This window comes from Xyrauchen texanus, chromosome 23, assembly GCF_025860055.1.
Source record: "Xyrauchen texanus isolate HMW12.3.18 chromosome 23, RBS_HiC_50CHRs, whole genome shotgun sequence".
Lineage (NCBI taxonomy): Eukaryota > Metazoa > Chordata > Actinopteri > Cypriniformes > Catostomidae > Xyrauchen > Xyrauchen texanus.
The window spans coordinates 41,178,356-41,203,330 of record NC_068298.1 but is presented as its reverse complement, the minus strand read 5'-3'; the positions used below and the strand labels follow the sequence as shown (position 1 = coordinate 41,203,330).

The 24,975-nt window shown below is 39.7% G+C and overlaps 1 protein-coding gene across 1 annotated transcript in view; it reads left to right on the top strand.

Moving 5' to 3' along the window:
* LOC127662987 (X-linked interleukin-1 receptor accessory protein-like 2) overlaps positions 1 to 24,975 on the top strand; it is a 422,943-nt gene that overhangs the window by 287,938 nt on the left and 110,030 nt on the right. Inside the window, exons 3-4 of the mRNA XM_052154354.1 lie at positions 1,381 to 1,654; positions 24,374 to 24,560. Of these exons, the coding sequence (XP_052010314.1) occupies positions 1,381 to 1,654; positions 24,374 to 24,560 (461 nt within the window). The remainder of the gene's footprint in view (positions 1 to 1,380; positions 1,655 to 24,373; positions 24,561 to 24,975) is intronic.

Below are 24,975 nucleotides of genomic sequence, written 5' to 3'. Positions count from 1 at the left end.
TGCTGCTGAAACTGTGTCTTATAAGATCGTTGTTGGTAATTTGGTCTTGGTTTAATGTTATATCTTAACAACATGGTATTTGGTCTTGTACTTTTATGTGTTTAACATGTCTCACACGTTCAACATGTGTCTCCACAAAATCCTTTGAAATATTATATATTAATGTTTATTAATAGAAAGTGTCTGTCTTTGCTGACATGAGATAGGGATGGGAAGAAGTGTGGGATGGGGTCAGAATAAGGCAGATATGAACTCGGGTCACTCGTAAAAGCAACACCTTAGTCAGCCTTCTTTAGTTTTAATGTTGTGCTTTTCCCAACACATTTGCGAAACGGCATCTTGAAAAAGACTACTTGTGTATAAACACACACAAACCACAATATGCAATATCGTACACTTTCGTTTAAACACAACAGGAAGCTGAAATAGTCCATTCACTGATAGGCGAAGCGTAGTGTAGCTTATTCGTCAGAATACCACGGGGAAGCAGAAAACGTCAAACTCACTGTGAAGGTGTGCAATAATGAAAGGCCGATGCGAAGATTCGGGTGTCCAGAGTACAAGAGATGATATTGACACCCTGAAGGAAAAAAATGTAATCAGATATGTGCTGTACCTTAAATGCTCTGCAATGGGTTCAGAGCATTAAGTGTTATTTTCCAATGAAATTGGCTTGATTCTAAAGGGCTTCAGTGATCGTAAATACTGGGTAGACATACTCATAGCATCAGCAACTGACGCAGCATCGAAGTGACCGACTTTATAGGGAACAACCATATTTTACTCCGTCACCCCATACCTAAATCAAATCCTTCTTTGTGCTGCCAGATGCTCATTGAGCCCCTCTGATCACTGCGAGACCCATGTTTACATGCAATTATAACTCCCTCTCTTTAGATTTTATTTCCACATTAAAAATACTTTATAATGCGCTCGTCATGCCACTTCATTGATTAAATGCAGGTGGTTTCCTATTTTTTTGTCTGGCTGTCTCTGATTTTGAGTGCAGATGGTCAGACAATGTAGGCAGTTAGCGCTATGTATATTTAGTGAACATAATCATATTTAATTAATCATATTATAATCACTAGTTCCAAAAGTATATAACTAATATATCGGTCAATTTCTAGTGCATATGTAGGTCTAGTGATTTGAACTCTAACCCTAAATATTGAACTAGATGTTTTGATCAAGTGCCACAGATGTGACCTATAATTGTGTCTTAATATAAATTTGGGAAAGCAGAAAATATTTTAACATTATTCAAAATCACATATCACCTTCAAGGAGTTCAGAAATACAGAATACATATCTTTCATTATGTCCCCAGGGTTTTATGTCTTTGGAAATGTTAATTGGTTAATTTTCTCTGTCCTACAGTTGACGGCTGTATAGACTGGTCGGTGGATCTGAAGACATATCGTGTGTTGGCCGGAGAGCCGTTGAGGGTGAAGTGCGCTCTCTTCTACAGCTACATCCGTACAAACTACAGCATTGCACAAAATGCAAAGCTGCGGCTCATCTGGTACAGGAACAAGGGCGACTCTGAGGAGCCAATCATCTTCTCCGGTCACCGGCTCAGTAAGGAGGGAGACTCCATTTGGTTTCGCTCAGCCGAGATGGAGGACAACGGATTTTACACTTGTGTGCTCAGGTGGGTCATTAGCAATTCAAACTACACATCAATGAGCACGTGTGCTCCAGAAAAACAACACAAAACAGAGCACAGTCAGAGACATCCTGTAACACATTCAGACTATACAGGGGCAGATTTGGGGTGAGCTAGATCTGCTGTGTTTGAAAGTAGAACATGTGTTTATTATTATTATTATTTATTTTTCCACATTGATTTTACCATGTGATGTTTGAAGCTGTTAAAATAGCTTGTAAACGTGCACATCTGTGACAGCACTTTAATTGAATTCTATATTAATGCATCAAGTCTATATACAGTCCCTAGCCTTTTGGGGGCCCTAAGCGAAAATCTTTGAAATTATGAAAGGTGAAAAAGTGGCTATAACTGAGATCACAGACCCTGTGCTAATGTAGGAGGACAGACTTTAAGAAGTGCACTGCTCAGTATGGATTTTATTCACACATACAGAAGGACAGTTGGAATCAAACTGCTAAACACAGGCAGCTGGGACTGAAAGCACTGAATTTCCACTAATGTCTCACTGCTGCAAAGTAATTCTGAGATTTCAGACCTTTCAAACACATCGAGCTGTAAATATAAAACACAACCACAAACTTCAGAATAGCATTCTAGCATACTAGTACTATTGGAGCTGTATAGGAGACACTGCACGCAGTACACATAGTGTTACAATCTTCCCTATTATGGTTGTGTGAAAAAATATTAAAAACATATGTTGATCAGCTGATTTAAAGATAGAATATTTCAAACGAGTTATACAATTTTTATTTCATAACTAGTGCTACAATTGCCCCAACCTCACAGCCATTGTACAACATTAGGACGATTAGTCCGTTACATTTACATTTATGCATTTGGCAGACGCTTTTTATCCAAAGTGACTTACAGTGCAATGATTACAGACACAATCCCCCCGGAACAACCTGGAGTTAAGTGCCTTGCTCAAGGGCACAATGGTGGTGGGTGTGGGGATAGAACCAACGACCTTCTGATTAACAGCCCTGTGCTTTAGCCACTACGCCACCACCACACCGTTGGTGCTTGTATATAGAATATGTTCTCTCCAGAGACCCGTGTAAGCCAAAATCACTTTCCCAAACTTTTACTTCCACTGTTCCCCACTGGGGGAGCGACATTCCCAACTCCATCAAGCAGCTGGTTACTTTAAGAGACATGCTATACAGTACATGCAACACAATGACTTTTTGTAGCTATAAACTGAATTATATGAATATATCACCCTGAAATAATAAATTAATGCAAACGTTTTTTAGTGTATGTAACCTTAATTTTCCCCAAAACATCCCCTGGGCCAGATTGGACTTGATCTGCACGGGCATGTGATTGACACCCCTCATTTAATAGTTTATTGCAATTGTTTAAAGGAAATAAAGGTGATTATATCTGAATAAAAAATGTATTCTGGCATTTTTTTTTACATGCTAAATGGCAGAGGATTCAAATAGAGAAAATTGTATTAAAGGAATGATAATGAATGTCTGGAGATCCGATTAACAAACATTGCTGTCCCAACCCAATACATTTAAATCAATGCTACCAAATAAACAGTGGAATTTGATATAGAGTAAAAAAACACGAACAATCACATATAACACATTTCTGATGTGTACGTCACTTTTAAAGTGTTTGATAAATGAATCCAAGTAAAATAACGTGTGTGACTCAGAGGGGGCACCTTGGGCCAGTGTGCAGCACATAACCTGCTTCATGTGTCGTTACTGTATGACCGCATAACGTTTGTGATCAAAATTACATATACTGTGCCTTCTATCTGCTGTGCTGTGACAAAAGACTTCTTCTGGAGATAAAAGCAGCTCTTATATTCATACAGACGGATCATCACAGATGTTTTGAATTATTGTGACCAAATCAGACCTGAAAACACACACAAAACATGTATAACTTATAATGAGAGATGTTTGCGGTGATGTACCGGTGGGCATGTGTACTCATTGGTCACACATCAGACTCGCTGGTATACAGAGATGAATCATATTTAATTGAATGTGAAAGTCCAATTTGGCAATATTTGTGCTGTCTTCAAACCTGTATTAACTATTCCTGGGACTTGGCATGTATCAAAATACATTTTTGATGTTTTCCTTGATATCGTTTCACGGGTGTTTTTCCATTTACTGCCATTGTTTCCTCCCGCTTATGGTGACAAATATTGCGAAATTTTGTTTGGCAGATGAGCATTGTTGCCTCTTGCTGAGGACAGGATAATTTGGTGGTGGTGGTGGTGGGCTAAAGCACATATCTGTTAATCAGAAGGTAACTGGTTCTATCCCCACAGCCACCACCATTGTGTCCTTGAGCAAGACACTTAACTCCAGGTTGCTCCGGGGGGGATTGTCCCTGTAATAAGTGCACTGTAAGTCGCTTTGTATAAATGTAAATGTAAATGTAAAACATGTGCTTCCAATTATAGAGTACGCATTTTTTTAATTCTAATGAAATCATTTAAATATAAGTAATAAGTGCCCTGAATAAACAGATTTCCTTTAGATTGAACTTTTACAGTATTTTCATTATTATGAATTTCTTGATTTTGAACATAAAAATGACTTTGGTTTGTAAGACTTGTTTTTGTCCTTTATCTCAAGAATCAGTGTTTTATGATCATTGAAATCATTGGTTAGAACGGCAGTAAAGTGTTTAAATACTTTACATCAGGGTAATGGGCAAAATGATAAATGTGCTGGAAGGTTATTGCTTAAACTGTTTATGACTTTACCCCAATAAAGAACACTCTTTAACATGTTTACATAGCCGTACACGTTGTTGCATGTAAACACACTCAGTGACAAAATCAGTCATTCATATCAACTTTTAACCAACAACCTATAGTGATCAAAAGACATCCAAGAAATACATTTTATATCTTAAAATATTTTTCACAAAGTGAAACAGTTACATGTTTCTCAAGCAGAGAGTGAGAGAACTTTACTGAGAATGTGCTGAATAATTGTCATCGCTCAACCTTGTTTTTGATTAAAGATTTAAAGTGAAGTGCGAGACACTTACCCCCAATCTTATTGACCATTTCAAGGATTTTAACATTAACAAAGGAATTAGAATGCTACAGCCCTGGGAGTACTTCTGATATCATTTACAAATCCTGTAAATAAGGTTCTGAGTTAACATATGTTCTCAATAAACATCAAGAGTTTACCTGAAGTGACTTATCTAGATGAGTTGTTAATACTAGCATCCAGGGCTGGACTGGCAATCTGGCATTTTCCGGTGGGCCAACGTGCTTTGGGGCTGACCAGGGGCGGACTGGCCAGCGGGAGAACTGAGCGGGCTGGTGGGTCGGCCGCGAAACGTGCCGAATTGGCCGCAATAAGCAAAAAATGAGTCGGCAAGTTATGCAGAACGGACCAAAAAATGGCGGCGCGATATGCAGAAAAGGACACCCCCCCCCCCCATTTTGGGCCATGTAATTGGGCTGATTTCTCTTCCCAGTCCAGCCCTGCTAGCATCTATGTGAGAGAGGCAATCAAATTGTATCTTAGTTAAGATGGTCATAATTGTTTCCTCAGCGGAGCCATCAGGATTCTTGCAAACATGATGCCTGAAACAGAAAGCAAATAATGATTGCTTTATATTTCTTTAATGTTGTCTACAGATGTCCAGTCCATACTCTCTCAGTTAGCTGGACATGATCTGTATTTGTTTAGAAATAGTTTGAAGATATTTCTCTACTAATCGTATTCTTTCAGGTAATCAATCGTCCAAAATCTTTTCCTTTTTTTTATTAGATGCAAATCTCATATGCCAGCTGGCAGTGTTTGAAGAAGTAATTCCCTCTAATTAAATCAACCCTATTAAGAGTATAATTAGAGTCAGCTGATTAAACACAGACAGGCTTGATTACCAGCCTTGTTCAATATCAACTTTTATTTATTTTGACACTCTCCTATTTGAGTCAATTTGATCAATTTGATTTGACATAGACAAGATAAAAACAGACTTAATCAGAGCAGCAAGGTGCAAGTCATTGCATTCTAAAAGAAAATGTCCCAATTTGCATACTTTCCACCCTAAGTAGTGCAGTATGTGAATAAAACAAGTCACAGTGAATTTACCACAGATAAGACCCGAGTACGTCACCGTAGCGACTTTTTGCCAGCATCATCATCCATATGTCTGTTTCCATACAAGTTGCAAATGTAATTTATGCGAATAACCAATATATTACCAAATAAATGTGTGATTAAATCCATGTTTCAATCTCATGTGTTAAAAAGAACAAAATTGTCACTTCTGGAGAAATTGTACCCACTGCGAATCTTTTATTAAAGCTACACTATGTAGGATTTTTTTGTTAGAAATTAACTCAATTTAAAGGAGATCTATTATGCCTCTTTTTACAAGATGTATTATAAGCCTCAGGTGTCTCCAGAATGTGTCTGTGAAGATTCAGCTCAAAATACCCCACGGATCATTTATTATACCATGCTATGAATGCCTCTTTTTGTGTGGAATCAAAAACATGAAAAATGCTCCCCGCCCCCTTTCCGTAAGAGGGCTGTGTCTTTACAGCTTGAGCTTCGGATACTACAGCAAAAAACAAATCAGACAGCGTAAATACTGGAGTTCAGACATATATGTATGAATATATATATATATATATATATATATATATATATATATATATATATATATATATATATATATATATATATATTAGGGCTGTCGTTTTAACGCGTTAATTCAGTGTGATTATTTTTACAAAAAATTTGCGGAATTTATCGCATGCTCACTGACCATAATAAGGAAGATTCCTGAGAAATGCAAGCTTGTAGTACCACCTGTTTACTCCAGAGGGCAGTAAGTGAAACTTCAGCTGTATGAGCAACACACAGTTTATACAGTGAAGAAAACACTTCAGTAGGCAGAACAACACAAACATGCGTTACGTTCTTGCGTTCAAAACACTTGAAGGAGCGCAAATGCGATCTTAGGGATCTCAAGATGTGTTTAAAGATTGAGTATTAAATTATATTTTGACACAGTGACCTAAACATTTTATGTTTATGATGCAACACACCTTGAATTAGTTGTAAATTGACAGGCCCTTAAACAAGCCCTCATAATAAATCTGAACTGATTGACAAATTCACTTGTGAAATGGATTGCTGTGAACTGTGTGTCAATGATTGACTTATGATCAATAATATGGTAATAAACAATACACTGTATTCTAAAGCTGCTTTTTGTATTGTCTTATCAATGATTAACTCCTCTGCCACAAGAATGCAACGCATTTTAATTATCTGAATATATATATATATATATATATATATATATATATATATATATATTTTTATATTTAAAGATAACTATGTATAATTGTGTATTGATATAAATATGTATAATCTTTCTATATTGAGATATTTTTATATGAGGGCCTTTCTCAGCAAATATTTGTATGTGCGATTAATCGCGATTAATTAATTGGGACACCATGTAATTAATTCGATTACAAATTTTAATAGATTGACAGCCCTAATATATATTTATATATATTTAAGTAATATCACGATACATAAGAGTGCGATATGGCCCTACATCATTGCTGTGATTACCTACGGCACTCGGCCTGCGGTTGAATCTGTCACGTTTTCCTTGTTGTCCACCCCGTGTTTCACTGTCTGTGTATAAACTACAATTCCCACAATTCCTGGCCTCTCTCACTGCCTGCACTCTTCATTGTTCTCACCTGTGTCTCATTTAGTCTTCATTGTGTTTGTGTATTTAACCCTGTTTGTTTCTCCTTTCCCCTGTCGGTCTTTGTTGAATGTAGATGCCTTATGCCCATGTTTTCCGTCGTTGTTTTCGCCTCTGTTATCTCCTTGTCTGCTGTCCATGTTCCTGTTAACTCCATGTGTGCCTTCCATGTTTTTGTTTACCTTTTTCCCATCGTGGATGTTATCCTTTGTTCATGTTTTTGTATTACCCCATTTGTTTAATAAACCACCGCTGCAGATAGATCCTCGTCCTGTGTCTGCCTTCACCCACAATCGTGACAGAAAGACCGACCGCCCAAATGGATCTAGCAGCGGTTTTCCTCGAACTGGCCCGGGCAAATTTTCCCGTCCGCGAGTACTCACGACTCTTCTCCACGGTCGCCATCCACACCGGGCTTGACGACGACGTCCTGAAGACCATCTACTGGGTCAGGTTACCGTCATCCCGGTGGAGAGAGGTGCCGGTACCCGGAGAGCACCCGTGGAGGGAGTACGTGAGTCTCGTTCTGAGGAAACTCGCGCCCGAGGAACCACCCCTCATGATTCCGGCTGTCGAGCCTGAGCCCTTGCCTACCCAGATCGATGAGCCAGCGCTGCCAACTTCTTCCGCCCGGAGGAGGAGGAGAAGGAAAGCCACCGCTCTCCAGCTCACGTCTGCCACGGTCAGCAAGCCAGCGCCCACGCCTGCCACGGTCAGCGAGCCAGCGCCCACGCCTGCCACGGTCAGCGAGCCAGCGCCTGTAGCCTCGACCGTCCCAGAGCCAGCGCCTGTAGCCTTGACCGTCCCTGAGCCAAAAATCCATGTTTAAAAAAATCCATGTTTAAAACCCTGTACTTTCATTCAGTTCAGAAAGAAGGACCGGCTGTGTCGCGTGAGTGTCGGTGAGGCAAATACGACAGCTGTTCTGTCAAAACATGAAATTATCACAAGCAAAGCAGGTAACTTCAGACCATGAAATCTCATGAGCCAGAAGCCATGCCGAATCACAACTCGGGTAAAATGTTCCTCCGCAATGTGCTTGCTATGATTGCTTTTAACGTCACTAAAGAGCCCAAAGTTCTGTAGTGCAGCTTATACAAGGAAAAGTTGTTGAAAATCGCTCGCTTACTAGTTACCAAGAATTATCCTACCTCTTTTGCTCGATCCCCCGCACACCAGCTGTCATTTAATCCGGCGATGTTATCGGATATTGTGTTTATGTTATAGTGGTCTTGTTCATTACAATGTTCAATCACCTTTTATTTAGTATGGTCTATTTGTTCATAGGGAATCAGAGAGTGCCAAAGCGTGTGATGAGTCTGAGGCAAAGGTTGAGTTATGGCAAAGGTTGTTTGAAAACACTTTATTTTTGTAATTCGGTTTGGTGCCACTAGTAGTGCAGAAATTACACACTTCATCTTTAAATGTTCATACAGGAGTTCATTAATGACTAATAAGTCAAATGCATTATAAATTATTTATACGTGGTTATAATAACATAGAATAAGGATGACTTTCATGTAATACCTGTCAAATGGTGAGTCATTGTACATGTTATAAATGCTTAATAACACTCATGCAACATTAGTAACCTATGAAAATGTACCTAAATGTAAAGTACTCAAATGAAGAAGAGTATTCAAAATTAGAAACTAATGTACAAAAAGTTCAGTATAGTTTAATGGTCATCAGGCTTTATTATATGATATCTGCTGTGAATGGGCATGACGAGCTTAAAATTGTTTAGGCAGAGGACTTTAGGTAACTCAGACTTAGTTAAGTTGGGGCCGCACTCATTAGCACCATTCTTTTGACATGAATGTGACATGAAAAGTAACAACACAATTGAGTCAAGACAGTAATGAAAATAAACACAAGATGACATAATCCCTACTTTTAATCTCACTATAATAATGTATTTTTGCTACAATGTGACAAAAATCATGAATTGGTGGATTTTATGTTTTTGATTACAGTTTTTTTCAATCGCTAACAAGCGCTTACCCGTACTTCAGATACTTTTTCTAAACTCTTAACACAGACTCACACCTACAAAACACAATTGGCCAAATGGATCATTTTCTTCTCAAAAACACATTTTGTTAAATATATACTAACTCTTCATTTCAAAATAGAACACATCTTTCTCTGCACACACTAACTTAACAAAAACACTGGAAATCTGACTCAAAATGAAATTATTCTGTCAAAGAATAACACTTGTTTTCACTTCACAAGGTACATGCAGTCAATCAAAGTACACCAGCTTTCAAAATACTGGCTATTGTTGACATTACAAAAACTGCATAGACTTTTATGTTTCAGTTTTACAGGTATTTGCATGCAAAACATGCAATCCACCGTTTTTACACTAAATTTCTTGGTTGGGAACTGTATGTCCACATGTACAGTAATGTGCACATTCAAAAGCATTCCAGTAAAAAGCAAATCAGTTGTTTTTCATTTACTGTTTACTACAGGAGGTACAGTAGAAACACGGTATGATAGAACAGAAAACGTTTTACAGTATTGCTTACAGTGAACATAATATCCATGAATCACACAAGAGCATTCTGAACAAAAAAAACATCCAGATAAAAAGGAGGGAACTAAAAAAAGCACAAAATGAATGCATCTCTAACTGCTCCTGCTCCTCTCACTGCATCTCTCACTGCATCTCTCACTGCTCCTCTCACTGCTCCTAAACCTCTTACTTCATCTCTCACTGCTCCTGCTCCTCTCACTGCATCTCTCACTGCTCCTGCTCCTCTCACTGCATCTCTCACTATTCCTCTCACTGCATCTCTCACTGCTCCTGCACCTCTCACTGCATCTCTCACTGGGCCTGCTCTTCTCCCTGCATCTCTCACTGCACCTCTCACTGCATCTCTCGCTGCTCCTGCACCTCTCACTGCATCTCTCACTGCTCCTCTCACTGCTCCTGCACCTCTCACTGCATCTCTCACTGCTCCTGCACCTCTCACTGCATCTCTCACTGCATCTCTCACTGCTCCTGCACCTCTCACTGCATCTCTCACTGCACCTCTCACTGCTCCTGCTTCTCTCACTGCATCTCTCACTGCTCCTGCTCCTCTCACTGCTCCTCTCACTGCTCCTGCTCCTCTCACTGCATCTCTCACTGCATCTCTCACTGCTCCTCTCACTGCTCCTGCACCTCTCACTGCATCTCTCACTGCACCTCTTACTGCTCCTCTCACTGCATCTCTCACTGCTCCTGCTCCTCTCACTGCATCTCTCACTGCATCTCTCACTGCTCCTCTCACTGCTCCTGCACCTTTCACTGCATCTCTCACTGCTCCTGCTCCTCTCACTGCATCTCTCACTGCTCCTGCTCCTCTCACTGCATCTCTCACTGCTCCTGCTCCTCTCACTGCATCTCTCAATGCTCCTGCTCCTCTCACTGCATCTCTCACTGCTCCTCTCACTGCTCCTGCATCTCTCACTGTTCCTCTCACTGCTCCTGCACCTCTCACTGCATCTCTTACTGCATTTCTCACTGCTCCTGCACCTCTCACTGCATCTCTCACTGCTCCTGCACCTCTCACTGCATCTCTCACTGCTCCTGCACCTCTCACTGCATCTCTCACTGCTATTGCACCTCTCACTGCATCTCTCACTGCTATTGCACCTCTCACTGCATCTCTCACTGCTCCTGCAGTTCTCACTGCATCTCTCACTGGGCCTGCTCTTCTCCCTGGGCCCCTTGCTCTTACTCTTCCTCGTCCAGACATTACAGTGTTTGTCTTTTTCTGTTTCTGTTTCCAAAAACATCACTCCTCAAAGTTCTCCTTTTACTGTATAAGTGTCAATGTAATAGAAAAAATAACCCCTGCCACTGAGTCTAAGCCAGACTGGAATCAGCTGTGGTTGGCCCAATTTACCCAACATAAATCAGCTGTGTGTCAATTATTCAATTGTTTGTTTATTATCAGCCGAGATATATTGTTTTTGAACTGATATCATTGCAGAAGCAGAGGTTTTTATACTGTATCTAAGGTTTGGAATATTGTTTTTGCTATTGTGGGATGGTGTGTGTTAACATTTGTAAATACTACAAAAACATGCAATCCACCGTTTTTACACTAAATTTCTTGGTTGGGAACTGTATGTCCACATGTACAGTAATGTGCACATTCAAAAGCATTCCAGTAAAAAGCAAATCAGTTGTTTTTCATTTACTGTTTACTACAGGAGGTACAGTAGAAACACGGTATGATAGAACAGAAAACGTTTTACAGTATTGCTTACAGTGAACATAATATCCATGAATCACACAAGAGCATTCTGAACAAAAAAACATCCAGATAAAAAGGAGGGAACTAAAAAAGCACAAAATGAATGCATCTCTAACTGCTCCTGCTCCTCTCACTGCATCTCTCACTGCATCTCTCACTGCTCCTCTCACTGCTCCTAAACCTCTTACTTCATCTCTCACTGCTCCTGCTCCTCTCACTGCATCTCTCACTGCTCCTGCTCCTCTCACTGCATCTCTCACTATTCCTCTCACTGCATCTCTCACTGCTCCTGCACCTCTCACTGCATCTCTCACTGGGCCTGCTCTTCTCCCTGCATCTCTCACTGCACCTCTCACTGCATCTCTCGCTGCTCCTGCACCTCTCACTGCATCTCTCACTGCTCCTCTCACTGCTCCTGCACCTCTCACTGCATCTCTCACTGCTCCTGCACCTCTCACTGCATCTCTCACTGCATCTCTCACTGCTCCTGCACCTCTCACTGCATCTCTCACTGCACCTCTCACTGCTCCTGCTTCTCTCACTGCATCTCTCACTGCTCCTGCTCCTCTCACTGCTCCTCTCACTGCTCCTCTCACTGCTCCTGCTCCTCTCACTGCATCTCTCACTGCATCTCTCACTGCTCCTCTCACTGCTCCTGCACCTCTCACTGCATCTCTCACTGCACCTCTTACTGCTCCTCTCACTGCATCTCTCACTGCTCCTGCTCCTCTCACTGCATCTCTCACTGCATCTCTCACTGCTCCTCTCACTGCTCCTGCACCTTTCACTGCATCTCTCACTGCTCCTGCTCCTCTCACTGCATCTCTCACTGCTCCTGCTCCTCTCACTGCATCTCTCACTGCTCCTGCTCCTCTCACTGCATCTCTCAATGCTCCTGCTCCTCTCACTGCATCTCTCACTGCTCCTCTCACTGCTCCTGCATCTCTCACTGTTCCTCTCACTGCTTCTGCACCTCTCACTGCATCTCTTACTGCATTTCTCACTGCTCCTGCACCTCTCACTGCATCTCTCACTGCTCCTGCACCTCTCACTGCATCTCTCACTGCTCCTGCACCTCTCACTGCATCTCTCACTGCTATTGCACCTCTCACTGCATCTCTCACTGCTATTGCACCTCTCACTGCATCTCTCACTGCATCTCTCACTGCATCTCTCACTGGGCCTGCTGTTCTCCCTGGGCCCCTTGCTCTTACTCTTCCTCGTCCAGACATTACAGTGTTTGTCTTTTTCTGTTTCTGTTTCCAAAAACATCACTCCTCAAAGTTCTCCTTTTACTGTATAAGTGTCAATGTAATAGAAAAAATAACCCCTGCCACTGAGTCTAAGCCAGACTGGAATCAGCTGTGGTTGGCCCAATTTACCCAACATAAATCAGCTGTGTGTCAATTATTCAATTGTTTGTTTATTATCAGCCGAGATATATTGTTTTTGAACTGATATCATTGCAGAAGCAGAGGTTTTTATACTGTATCTAAGGTTTGGAATATTGTTTTTGCTATTGTGGGATGGTGTGTGTTAACATTTGTAAATACTACAAAAACAATACATAATTTTGTTGGGAGGTATAGTTTGTCTGTTAAGAAAATGTAAGCATTGTGGAAACGTGTTCACTGACTGCATATTGTGTGAAAACGACATGAAATGTGTGAATGTTATGGCCACAAAAGACCGATGCTGTACTAATTGTGTTTAGAGTTTTGAAAATGTGACAACTGGTTGGACAAACGCTTGTTAGCGACTGAAAAAAACTGTAATATAAGTATGAATAAGTGCATATTAAGCTTTTAGAACATGGAATTTAAAATGCTCACTACTGGACAAGTATTGCATGAAAGTCATTTGAATAAACCTTGAAGTTACTGAGATATATCCTTAGTTCTATCCGGAAGACTCGCAGACTTGAGTGAAATTTAAGATGACATTTATTTTATGAATATAAAACAGAAAAGTAATGTCTCTCTTTGCCGTAAACCCCGTCTGGCAGTCCGAAGAAATTGTACTCAGAACATCATATCCTGCCGGATATAGGAGGCAGGGGTGAGGAGCTTATCCCCGTGCAGGACGGGACTCAACTGGTAGTGATGGGGTGGTGGAGGTTGCCGTGTTTCAGCACACTGAAACATAAATGTGATATTGTGAGCAGACTTATATAGATGTGATTGTCTAGGAGATACCAAGCTAATGGTATGAAGATATACAGCTGCTAGTCTTCCTGCTAGAACTACATTGCGCTTACATTGACAACTAACCCGTGTGACAACTAGCCCCAGTCTCCCCAATATAGAGCAATATTTGTGATAGCTAAAGGACTAACTGAAATTATCCAAGATCCAAAAGGGACGTGCAGAGGTTCACGAGCCTAATTGAGCTATTTTACATGTGAAGGGTGAGATTTTTCACTTCACTGACGGAGGTGGTCCTTTTAGCCATTATGATTCTTGTAAATGTATCTACAGGGACAATGGATGAAAATTACTTGCATAGCTAAAAGTGACACGTTTATATTAAAGCACTAATTAAGTGATTAGTTAATTAAGCCAATGAACTTCAGTATATTCTTAGACTCTCACACATAATGATTGACTGACAGAATGACAGATTGGTGCTGATGTTCTAATAATATACTGTAAGATCACAGGACCCTACACATCTCTTTTCCTAAGGTATATGTATAGTTGACATATCAAACATCAGTGTACTTATTTTATTATTTGAAACCACATGTTTCTAATTCATTTCCAATTATTATGCATGCAGATTTATTACCCTATTTAATTTAGAGAATATAAAGCAGAATGTGAGTGGTATTGTGATATGTCTTCACTAGTTTAAAACATTTGAAAGTCTTTTACTTTATTAGAAAAATTAAACGTGAGTGTCAGTGTCTTCAAATAAAATTACAAAAAATCTACAAAGAATGAGAAACAAGTGTTGTTGAGTCATTTTGGTCTCTGTTTGGATTATCTTATCTCATTTTAAATATGACAATGAAGACACACACACAATTTTATAGTTAATGTGCCTCAGATAGACATTTACTAACACAACCTGCTGGATAAATTGTATTGGCAGTAGCATTGATGAGTATATCAGTAATACAGGAACTCAGAAACACAATGATTACATGATACTGATATATCAGCACAAACTTTATTTGTTGGATACACAGGGTGAAATGACAGACAAACAGTATATACATGTAAATCCAAAAATATATACAGTTAAAGTCAGAAGTTTACATACACTTAGGTTGTAAAACGAGTTTATTAACCACTCCACAGATTTCATATTAGCAAACTATAGTTTTGGCAAGTTATTTAGGACATCTACGTTGTGTCTGAAACTGCCCCTATCCACTATATAGTGCACTATTTATGGTGTTTACCATTTTGTAGGAGTGTCTGAATTCTGAGTGAGCCACTCGTTTTGTTCACTCATTCCTACCCACAATGCACTCTAATTTTGAGTGTACATTCGATGCAATTGTTCGTACAATGGTTATTTGCCCATAATCCACCGCTGGGAAGATGTACAAGCTGGGAGAGGGAGCGCATGCAGGAGATAGAGAGAGCATGAGTGAGCGAGCGAGTGGGCGGGCGAGAGAGACAGAGCTCTAACGTTCAGTGCATACATCAGCATCCAAATACACTCACTCATTTTGTTTTCTCACTGCTGAAATATAGTGCATTCACTGCCATTCACTATAAAGGAAATAGTGAATGAGTGAACAATTTAGGACATAGCCATACTTTGTGCATGACACAAGTACTTTTTCCAACAATTGTTTACAGACAGACTATTTCACATTTAATTGACTTCATCGCATTTCCAGTGGGTCCGAATTTTACATGCACTAAGTTAACTGTGCCTTTAAGCAGCTTGGAAAATTCCAGAAAATTATGTCAAACCAGCAATGTAGCAATTAACCAATTTGCTTCTGATAAGCTAATTGTCTAATTGGAGTCAATTTAAGTTGTACCTGTGGATGTATTTTAAGGCCTACCTTCAAACTCATTGCCTCTTTGCTTGACATCAAGGGAAAATCAAAAGAAATCATCCAAGACCTCCCCAAGTCTTGTTCATCATTGGGAGCAATTTCCAAATGCCTGAAGGTACCACATTCATCTGTTCAAACAATAGTACGCAAGTATAAACACCATGGGACGACGCAGCCATCATACCGCACAGGAAGGAGATGCATTCTGTCTCCTAGAGATGAACGTAGTTTGGTGCAAAAAGTGCAAATCAATCCCAGAACAACAGCAAAGGACCTTGTAATGATGCTTGAGGAAACAGGGATACAAGTATCTATATCTACAGTAAAACAAGTCCTATATCAACATAAACTGAAAGGCTGCTCTGCAAGAAGGAACTGCTCCAAAACTGCCATAAAAAAGCCAGACTACAGTTTGCAAGTGCACATGTGGACAAAGATGTTACTTTTTGGAGAAATGCCCTCTGGTCAAATGAAACAAAAATGTTTTTGGCCATTATGATATTATTATGATATATGCTATAAGTCATCATCACACAGCGATACGTAGCAGTGGAGTCCAACACGAACCAGGAATGGAGCTGGATCCAGCCGGTTCTGGTGACCTCAGGATAGGAGTCCCGAGGTTGTGACAGGGAAATAAATAAAATAATATAAGTATAGATGCCATTAAATTTATTGCAGAGTTAGATCATGATCAATGTTTCTTGTTTCTGGTTCTGGCAGACTAAACTAAAGCAGCCTAATGGCTAAATAGATGAGTCTTTAGTCTAGACTTAAACTGACGGAGTGTGTCTGCATCTTGAACAGTGTTAGAGAGACTATTCCATAGTTTAGGAGCCAAATATGAAAAGGATCTACCTCCTTTTGTGGTTTTTGATATTCTAGGAACCATTAACAGGCCAGAATTTTGTTATCATAATGAACGTGATGGAATATAGCGTGGTAGAAGATCACTTAAGTACTGCAGAGCTAGACCATTCAAAGCTTTGTATGTAGTTAACAGAATTTTTAAATTAATACGAAATTTAACAGGTAGTCAATATAATGATGATAAAATGGGGCTAATGTCATTAGAAATGGGGCATATTTCTTGGTTCTCGTCAGCACTCTGGCTGCTACATTTTGAACCAATTGATGTTCATTTATTGATCTTGCTGGACATCCTCCCAGTAATGCATTACAATAATCTAGTCTTGATGTCAAGAATGCATTCATTCATTTTTTGGCATCAGCAACAGAGAGCATGTGCTGTAATTTAGCAATATTTCTTTGGTGGAAGAATGCTGTTCTACTTATTCCACGATTCCTGATAATATCTCCCAGGTGAAGCATATACAAGGAGAAAAGCAGAGGCCCTTAAAACGGATCCCTGTGGCACTCCATACTTTACTTTTTTTGGTTTGACAATTCCTCATTTACATAGACAAAGTGGTAGCGGTCTGCTAAATAGGACCTAAACCATGCTAATGCAACTCCACTAATGCCAACATAATTCTGTAGCCTATTCAAGAAAATGTTGTGATCTATCATGTCGAATGCATAAAGAGAGAGCCTTTAACTCAACTGACTCTACAGGCTCAAACAGGCATACAGCTGCCTCGTAGAGGGAGCCCTGGCCTGAGTCATAGTGTCTACCACCACCATCAGAGAACCATGTCTGAAGCCAGTGCTGAAGCAGTCTCATATGCATCATAACCGCTGCCGAGGATGCCATATGCCCCAGGAGCCTCTGAAACTGTTTCAGTGTGAAACAGTGTAAGGTGTGATCACCAGGTCCCTGTGTGTACATAACCGATCTTGATAGTGAGCTAAAATTAGCCAGTCATCAAGATAATTGAGGATGCGGACACCCAACTCCCTTAACGGGGCAAAGGCTGCATCTACGACTTTCGTTAAGACGCGAGGCGACAGGAACAGACCGAATGGGAGGACTCATATGTAGTTATATGCCAGCCCTCGAAAGCGAACTGAAGAAAGGATCTGTGCCGAGGTAAAAACGAGACCTGGAAGTACGCGCCCTTCAGGTCCACTGCCACGAACCACTGCTGGTTACATGACAGAATGCGCTTCTAATCAGAATCTTGAATGGAAGTCTGTGCAGGGCCCGGTTCAGCACTCGAGGTCCAATATTGGCCGAAAACCACCGTCTTTCTTTGGCACGATGAAGTAGTGCCCCTTCTTCATCTAGGCTGGACGGACAGGCTCTATCGCGTCCTTCTGCAGAAGGATCTCGATTTACACACGCAGGGCAGCTGCGTTCACACCCCTCACCGAGGTCAAATGGATGCCGCTGAACCCGGGCAGGCACCTGGCAAACTGAATTACATAGCTGATTTGGATCATTCTGGCCAACCATCTGATGGGTTGCAGTGCACTGGCCACGTCTCCAAACTCGTGACCACATCAAGGAACTACACACAGACATGAAGTCTGTGTCACAGGAAAGGCATCTTTATATATAACTGACTCCGTCAGTGTGCACTCTTTTAGAGGAAAATATACTCTTTTATCAGAATATATACTCTCTCAGCGGTCAAAGTGCCCAGGGGCGTATTCTGCTCTAATCATGCATGAAGGAGAGAAAACCGCTGCAATGCACCATACATCCAACAGCAAATACTCACGAGGTGAATGGAATAGCAGTGGTACTCGTTAATCAACACCGCTCGGCACCAAAGAAGAACTCTGAATGAGTGGTTGCGAGCCAGCTCCTTTTATACCTGTATGTCCGGGGAAGTGGCATGCAAATTCCACTCGCCAATTTCCACTGGCCTTTTCTCAAAGATCAGAGGTGTTTGGGGATCCCAAGTGCGACCCCTAGTGTCATTACATCGACACAACATCGAGTTAGAGACAGATAAGGAAATGTAAATAAACAAGTGTAATACCATGGAGCTTTTTGTGTGAAATATAACAAAATAGGCTATTACTTGTGATAAAAGAAAAAAAAAAAAGTTCTCAAAAAGCAAAGACATTAGTTAGTATATAGTATAATTTCAACTCGTTCAAAAAATTTAATAAAATAAAAGGTGCCCTTTTACATTCTTCCGCCATGTCCCTGCAGAGGTCTGTGCATGTCTCTGGACTGTGGTACTGCATATAAAGAATGAGTGTGGTTGGATATTGAATTTTCACATCTAATACACATTTTACACTTTTTCTAACCTAATGTGATGTGATAATAATTCCAAGTAATTTGTCTGTCCACATAGAGCGTGATAAACCTGCGTGACGTTGTTACAGATTGTGTCTGTACCCTGACATTGACCCCATTTTGCTGAGGTACTGACAAGCACCATTGCCTGGCACGTTTTTTTCATCAATTCAAATGTTTTAACCTTTTCCTGGTTCTACTGGTGCTACAGAGACATAAGTAATTGGCTTAACATAAACAATGACAAGCGTGATGCGAAGGTTGCCCTTGCCCTCTAAGATTAATTGTTTACTCCACTGATGTATAGGTTTAGGTTTGGGTTAGAGGGAAGAGTTAATAAATATGCATTCCTGTTGACTGTATTACATCATTTACTACTTAAAATTACAACACATCAAAATCTTGTATTCTGGAAGAGGAGAATCAGATACAGGTAGGACTGATGGCTCTATGAATTGAATTTAGACACATAAATAGCTTATCTAATGTTTTTGTTGTTTAGACAGACACAGCAAGATCCAGTCTGTGCTAGATGTCTGTGAAAAAATCTAAAGCGAATGACTGTGTCAATTTAGCCTGAATAAAAGAACAACGAAAACAATGGACTGTAAGCATGTGTCACAGTAATTTCTATCAGATAAAGTGCAATGAAGTGAATGAACATTGTATGTAACTTTGGCATTATTTAGATTTTATTTAAAACTTTAAGGCAGCAATTAACAACTGAAGTTTTCAAGTGGGTTAAATGTTTAATAGTGTACACAAGCACCATGTTTGAGCTCCCACATTCAGGGTTTCGTACTGATTAATTTAAACAGGGACTAAAATCAGTTCAAGGAACAAAAATGTGGTAGCAATCGAGTATTATTCTTTTGATGAACTTACAACACAACTTTTTATCTGACTTGTTTCTCATCTGAGGTAACAGCCCTTCACTGCTCAGGGGGAATTCAAAACTGAATTTTTGCATCTTCGAAAGGCTCTGCTGTGGGAGGGGATGCCACTCAAAAGCTCGTCTAAAACGAAAGTGGAAAAATGAATCTTTTCTCGAAGGGCCCTTCCACAAGACTGTTAGCAAGGGGTGCATTCATACAGTAATGCCATGTTTCCTTCAGAGTACCCACTTCAAGGGCTCTGCACTTCAAAGTGATTATAGAGCATAGGGAGGATCTCTTGCTATTGGAATCTGCCCCGTTCTGCTGTAGCGCTCATTCTTAAAGGCACATCTGCATCATTTTTTTTATATACTTGTGATTTACAAATAAATCTCATAATAACACATTCTACTTTTATTGTGAGATTATGATGAGATTTTAATTGTTTTATTTAACTATTTTAATTTAATTATTATAATGTCTTCCACAGCCCCTGCCGCCCCCCTTCTGTGCATGTCACAGCCACAGTCATTGTAGATGTATGTCTCTCCCTACTTTTGTGATCTGTGCTGACCAGGGCATCATTCCTGATGAAAAATGCCCCTATTGTACTAGTTAGTGGGCAGGTAGGGTGACTGGGACTTCTTTTTCTGTGTTAGTACACAGGACTCATGATAACAACTCAAATCTCTTCTCATGAGTAATGATTCACTGGATGAAAGACACAGCGGTGTCAGCAGCTTTAATGATCGACAGACACTATTTCCATTGTCCAGTCTCAATGTCATGTGAGACACGAGCAGACACATTCACAGCGACCTCTCTGCAGCCGCAGGCCTGAAATGATTACATTGATCAGTACACATGTGTTTCACTGTAATAGCACGCTTTACCACACTACATACAGACATGCACTTGACCAGAAATAATTCTGATTGTGTTGTGTATTTAAAAGTGAAGGCATGTTAAGGTCATTAAAAGTGATACTTGAGGCACGCTCAGTGAAACCATTAACTCGTACCTAATCTTCAGACCAAGTCTGCAAAACTGCAAGCACATTATCTGCTTTACACTTAGTTTGCAATTGCTAAACACAGTTCTCTACATTAGACACATAATTAAAAACTAACAGCTCTTGTTTGTTGTTTGGAAAACACTGCCATTAAAAATGCCACACTCATTTATCGATTACCTACAGCCAGTGCTCGCATGTGAAAACACTTATTGCTCATTTCTGCACTTAGAAATCTGTGCATCCTGAAGTCCCCCCTTGCATTTCTGTTTATAGTGTAAATATATACTGAATATGCATATATATATATATATACTGTAAATATCTGTGCACATGTACGTGTGAGTGCTATGACAAACTGCTGCTGCACACTGAACATGCAAAAGACACAAGATAGTCGTGTTTTACATTTGTCACATCTGTAGTTGGCGTGTATAAGAGCCGATCATTTGATGGTTTGTGTGTAGAGTTTAGATGCGAAAACACAATTTTGAAAAGAGGTCAAATAGTTTTGAACGAATTGCTTGCTTTTGCATGTTGTGTGTGTGTGTTTTGGGGTTTAAAAAAAGGATTGTCAAAGACTGTAAATAGTATTCATCCTTTGAGATTTGCTGGAAATGTCATTTTTTTGTTCAGAAATATGACCAAAAAATCTCCTGTGATCCACATATTTCCACATTGTTAACAGTCATTTAAAATGAAATTGGCAAGGTGTGAAAATAATTGTTTAAAATGTTTTCTAAAATTACACAATGCCCCTGTGGCCATAAAAAAGCCCCATGCACTGATTTTTAGATCATTTCAAAATGTCATGATGCTTAATGTGAAATGTATACAGTACATTGCTTTTCTGTATGTTAAATTGATCAATGGAATAGTCCTGACTCATTAGAATTGAAACATCTGTTTTGAGGTACCACTTTCAGTCCAAATACTGCCATCTAGGAAAAATAGTTTTATATATTTGAATAATTGGCATCATATAAATGTTTTACGATATATTTCCTCTCTCTCTCTCTGTGTGTGTGTGTGTGTGTGTGTGTGTGTGTGTGTGTGTGGGTGTGTCTGTCTGTCTCTGTGTGTGTGTGTGTGTGTGTGTGTGTGTATGTGTGTGTGTGTGTGTGTGTGTGTGTGCGTGCATATGGGTGTGTGTGTGTGTGCGTGCGTGCGTGTCTGTCTGTCTGTGTGTGTGTGTGTGTCTGTGTGTGTGTGCATTTGTGTATCTGTGTGTCTGTGTGTGCGCGTGTGTGCGTGTCTGTGTGCATGTGTCTGTGTGTGCATGTGTGTGTGTCTGTGTGTGTGTGTATGTGTGTCTGTGTGTCCGTGTGTGCGTGTGTGCGCGTGTGTGCGCGCATGTGTGTGTGTGTGGGTGTGTGGAGGATCAGTAGAATGTTCTCAGAAGAGTTCTTGATGAACATGCCCCAATTTACATTTTTATGCAGTTGTATTCTCTGTCTGTTTTTTAAATCAGTTTTTTTTTTTTCATTTATTGATTCCTTTGAAAATTTTGACATGAGTTATTAGAAACTTTCACAACTCTCAATTAATACAGATGGGTGTCAAAGAATGATGACATTGTGGAATAAAACAAGAAACAAGGATTGAGCTGTAGTGGTGGTGTATAGTAAGTTAACATTCATTACCAGAAGCATCTCTGCATGTTAACATGTAGGACCCTGTGAAATCTGTTCTATTTTTTTCCAAATTCAGTTTTATTTTTCACAAATTCTACGTTTTCCATTTAATTTATTCTGAATTCCTTATTTGAGTTGTATTAATTTTATTTTCATCAAAAGGGTGTCTAAATAAATGAATGAATTAAAACTTTAAAAATTTTACAAAATTTTAAAATAAATTACATTTTGACTTAACATAGCATTATTTTAATGATATTTTATGATACTTTTATACAGATGCTCACAACACAATCTAAAATATAACATTGGATTTATTTTTTCACATTAATTGCTACACTGTAATACACATGTTTATTATTATTATTACAGTGAATATTATATAACTATTCAGTAGTTATATATTTTTGTCATAATTATTAGCGTATTTATGAGATCGAGAACCACATTATAGTGACCATGAAGAGGTTACCCCATGTGACTCTACCCTCCCTAGCAACCGGTTGGTTGCTTAGGAAGCCTGACTGGAGTCACTCAACACACCCTGGATTCAAACTCACGACTTCAGGTGTGGTAGTCAGCGCCTTTACTTGCTGAGATACACAGGCCCCGCTGACATATTGTGATATAAATTTGTGTGCTGAATGGTAACACAATAACATTTGTATGTCAGATGGTATAGTTTTTTGGTATTAGAGCATTCTTACGAGTATGAGCACAAGTATATGAGTGCACTATTGGACATCCATACTTTTTATGTAAAGAACACTAAACTGTGTGACGGCTGACCCTACATACTGTAGCTGTGCTAGTTTCATGTCTATCAATGTTCTCTTTGTTTTCACAAAATAAAATCAGTTGAACTTAAATCAATATTTCATGTCCATGAATTTTGTATTAGTGGTAGATGCATAATGAGTGGGTAACACGTTTATCTGAATTAGTAACAGCAGCTTGGGTTGTTTCTAAGCTACTTCATTAGCAGAAAGGAAGTGTTTCTACTCACAACAGCATTTTAGGGATGAATAATTTCTTTAGATACACTGGCGGCCAAAAGTTTGGAATAATGTACAGATGTTGCTTTTATGGAAAGAAATTGGTACTTTTATTCAGCAAAGTGGCATTCAGCTGATCACAATCTATAGTCAGGACATTAATAATGTTACAGTTTGAAAGAAATGTTCAGAACTTCTTAAACTACTTCAGAGTTCTCATTCAAATATCCACCACGTGCAGTAATGACAGCTTTGAGATCCCCGATATTCTAGCTGTCAGTTTATCCAGATCCTCAGGTGACATTTCACCCCACACTTCCTGTAGCACTTGCCATAGATGTGACTGTCTTGCACTTCTCACACACCTTACAGTCTAACTGATCCCACAAAAGCTCAATGGGGTTAAGATACATAAAACTCCTTTCCAATTATCTGTTGTTCAATGTCTGTTTATTTGCCCACTCGAACCGTTTCTTTTTGTTTTTCTGTTTCAAAAGTGACTTTTTCTTTGCAATTCTTCCCATAATGCCTGCACCCCTGAGTCTTCTCTTTACTGTTGTACATGAAACTGCTGTTGAGCGGGTAGAATTCAAAGAAGCTGTCAGCGGAGGACATGTGAGGCATCTATATCTCAAATTATAGAACATGGTGCAAGTAAGGGATAATTTACAGTCAGCCAATCATTATCACATCATGATCATTATCAACACAAAGTGTAGGGTTGTTGACTAGACAGGAAAGAATGTGTAAAACTGAAATGCAACTGTAACATGGTCTACAAATCTGGAACAACTTCATAGCTGTGCAGTAAAACAAATGCGTTCAAAACAACTTTGAAAACTGCGTCAGCCAAACAGACTCAGGAAATCAGCAATGCTGTGGTATATATATTAGTCATTGTTCTGTTTTGCAACTCATGAGATGTTCTCTTATGGTGCAAAATAATGTGGACATTTTTTGTGTCGAGAGCTTTTCAAGTTTGAAATTAAAGAATGCAAATGATGTGTCTTCACAGAAACTCAACGTACTGTATGAAGGTGTCCATGTCCCTGACGGTGGAGGAGAGTGAAGAAGGGCTCTGCTTCAGCAGTCGAATACGTTACCTGGAGAGAGCAGAGATCACCAAGAGTAAAATGATCACCTGCCCAGACATTGATGACTATCTCGCCCCATACAAGCAGCCCATCATGACCTGGTACAAGGTACAGAAATATAACTTTAGCTCTAAGTTTGATATACAGTGTAAGCAGGGTCGGATTGGTCAGCAGGAGGGTCGAGACTTTTCATAGTGTGGACCACTAGCAGACCAATGTATTATATATATATATATATATATATATATATATATATATATATATATATATATATATATACAAATGGCAATTTATTTTCAAGAATGGAAAAACAGCCTCCAAAATGCATCATTTTTTTATGTTTCACATGGCCAGTTTAGACGTCACTTAAACACGATGGATCGCAGAGAGAGAAAGGGGACGTTCACACCAAACATGTCCATTTACTAAAAAACCTAGATGCACCTGCATGAATAGAGCAGAGCACAGTTATTTGACAGCTTGACATGGCATCAAAAAAAGTGGCGCTCCTGTATGAGACACT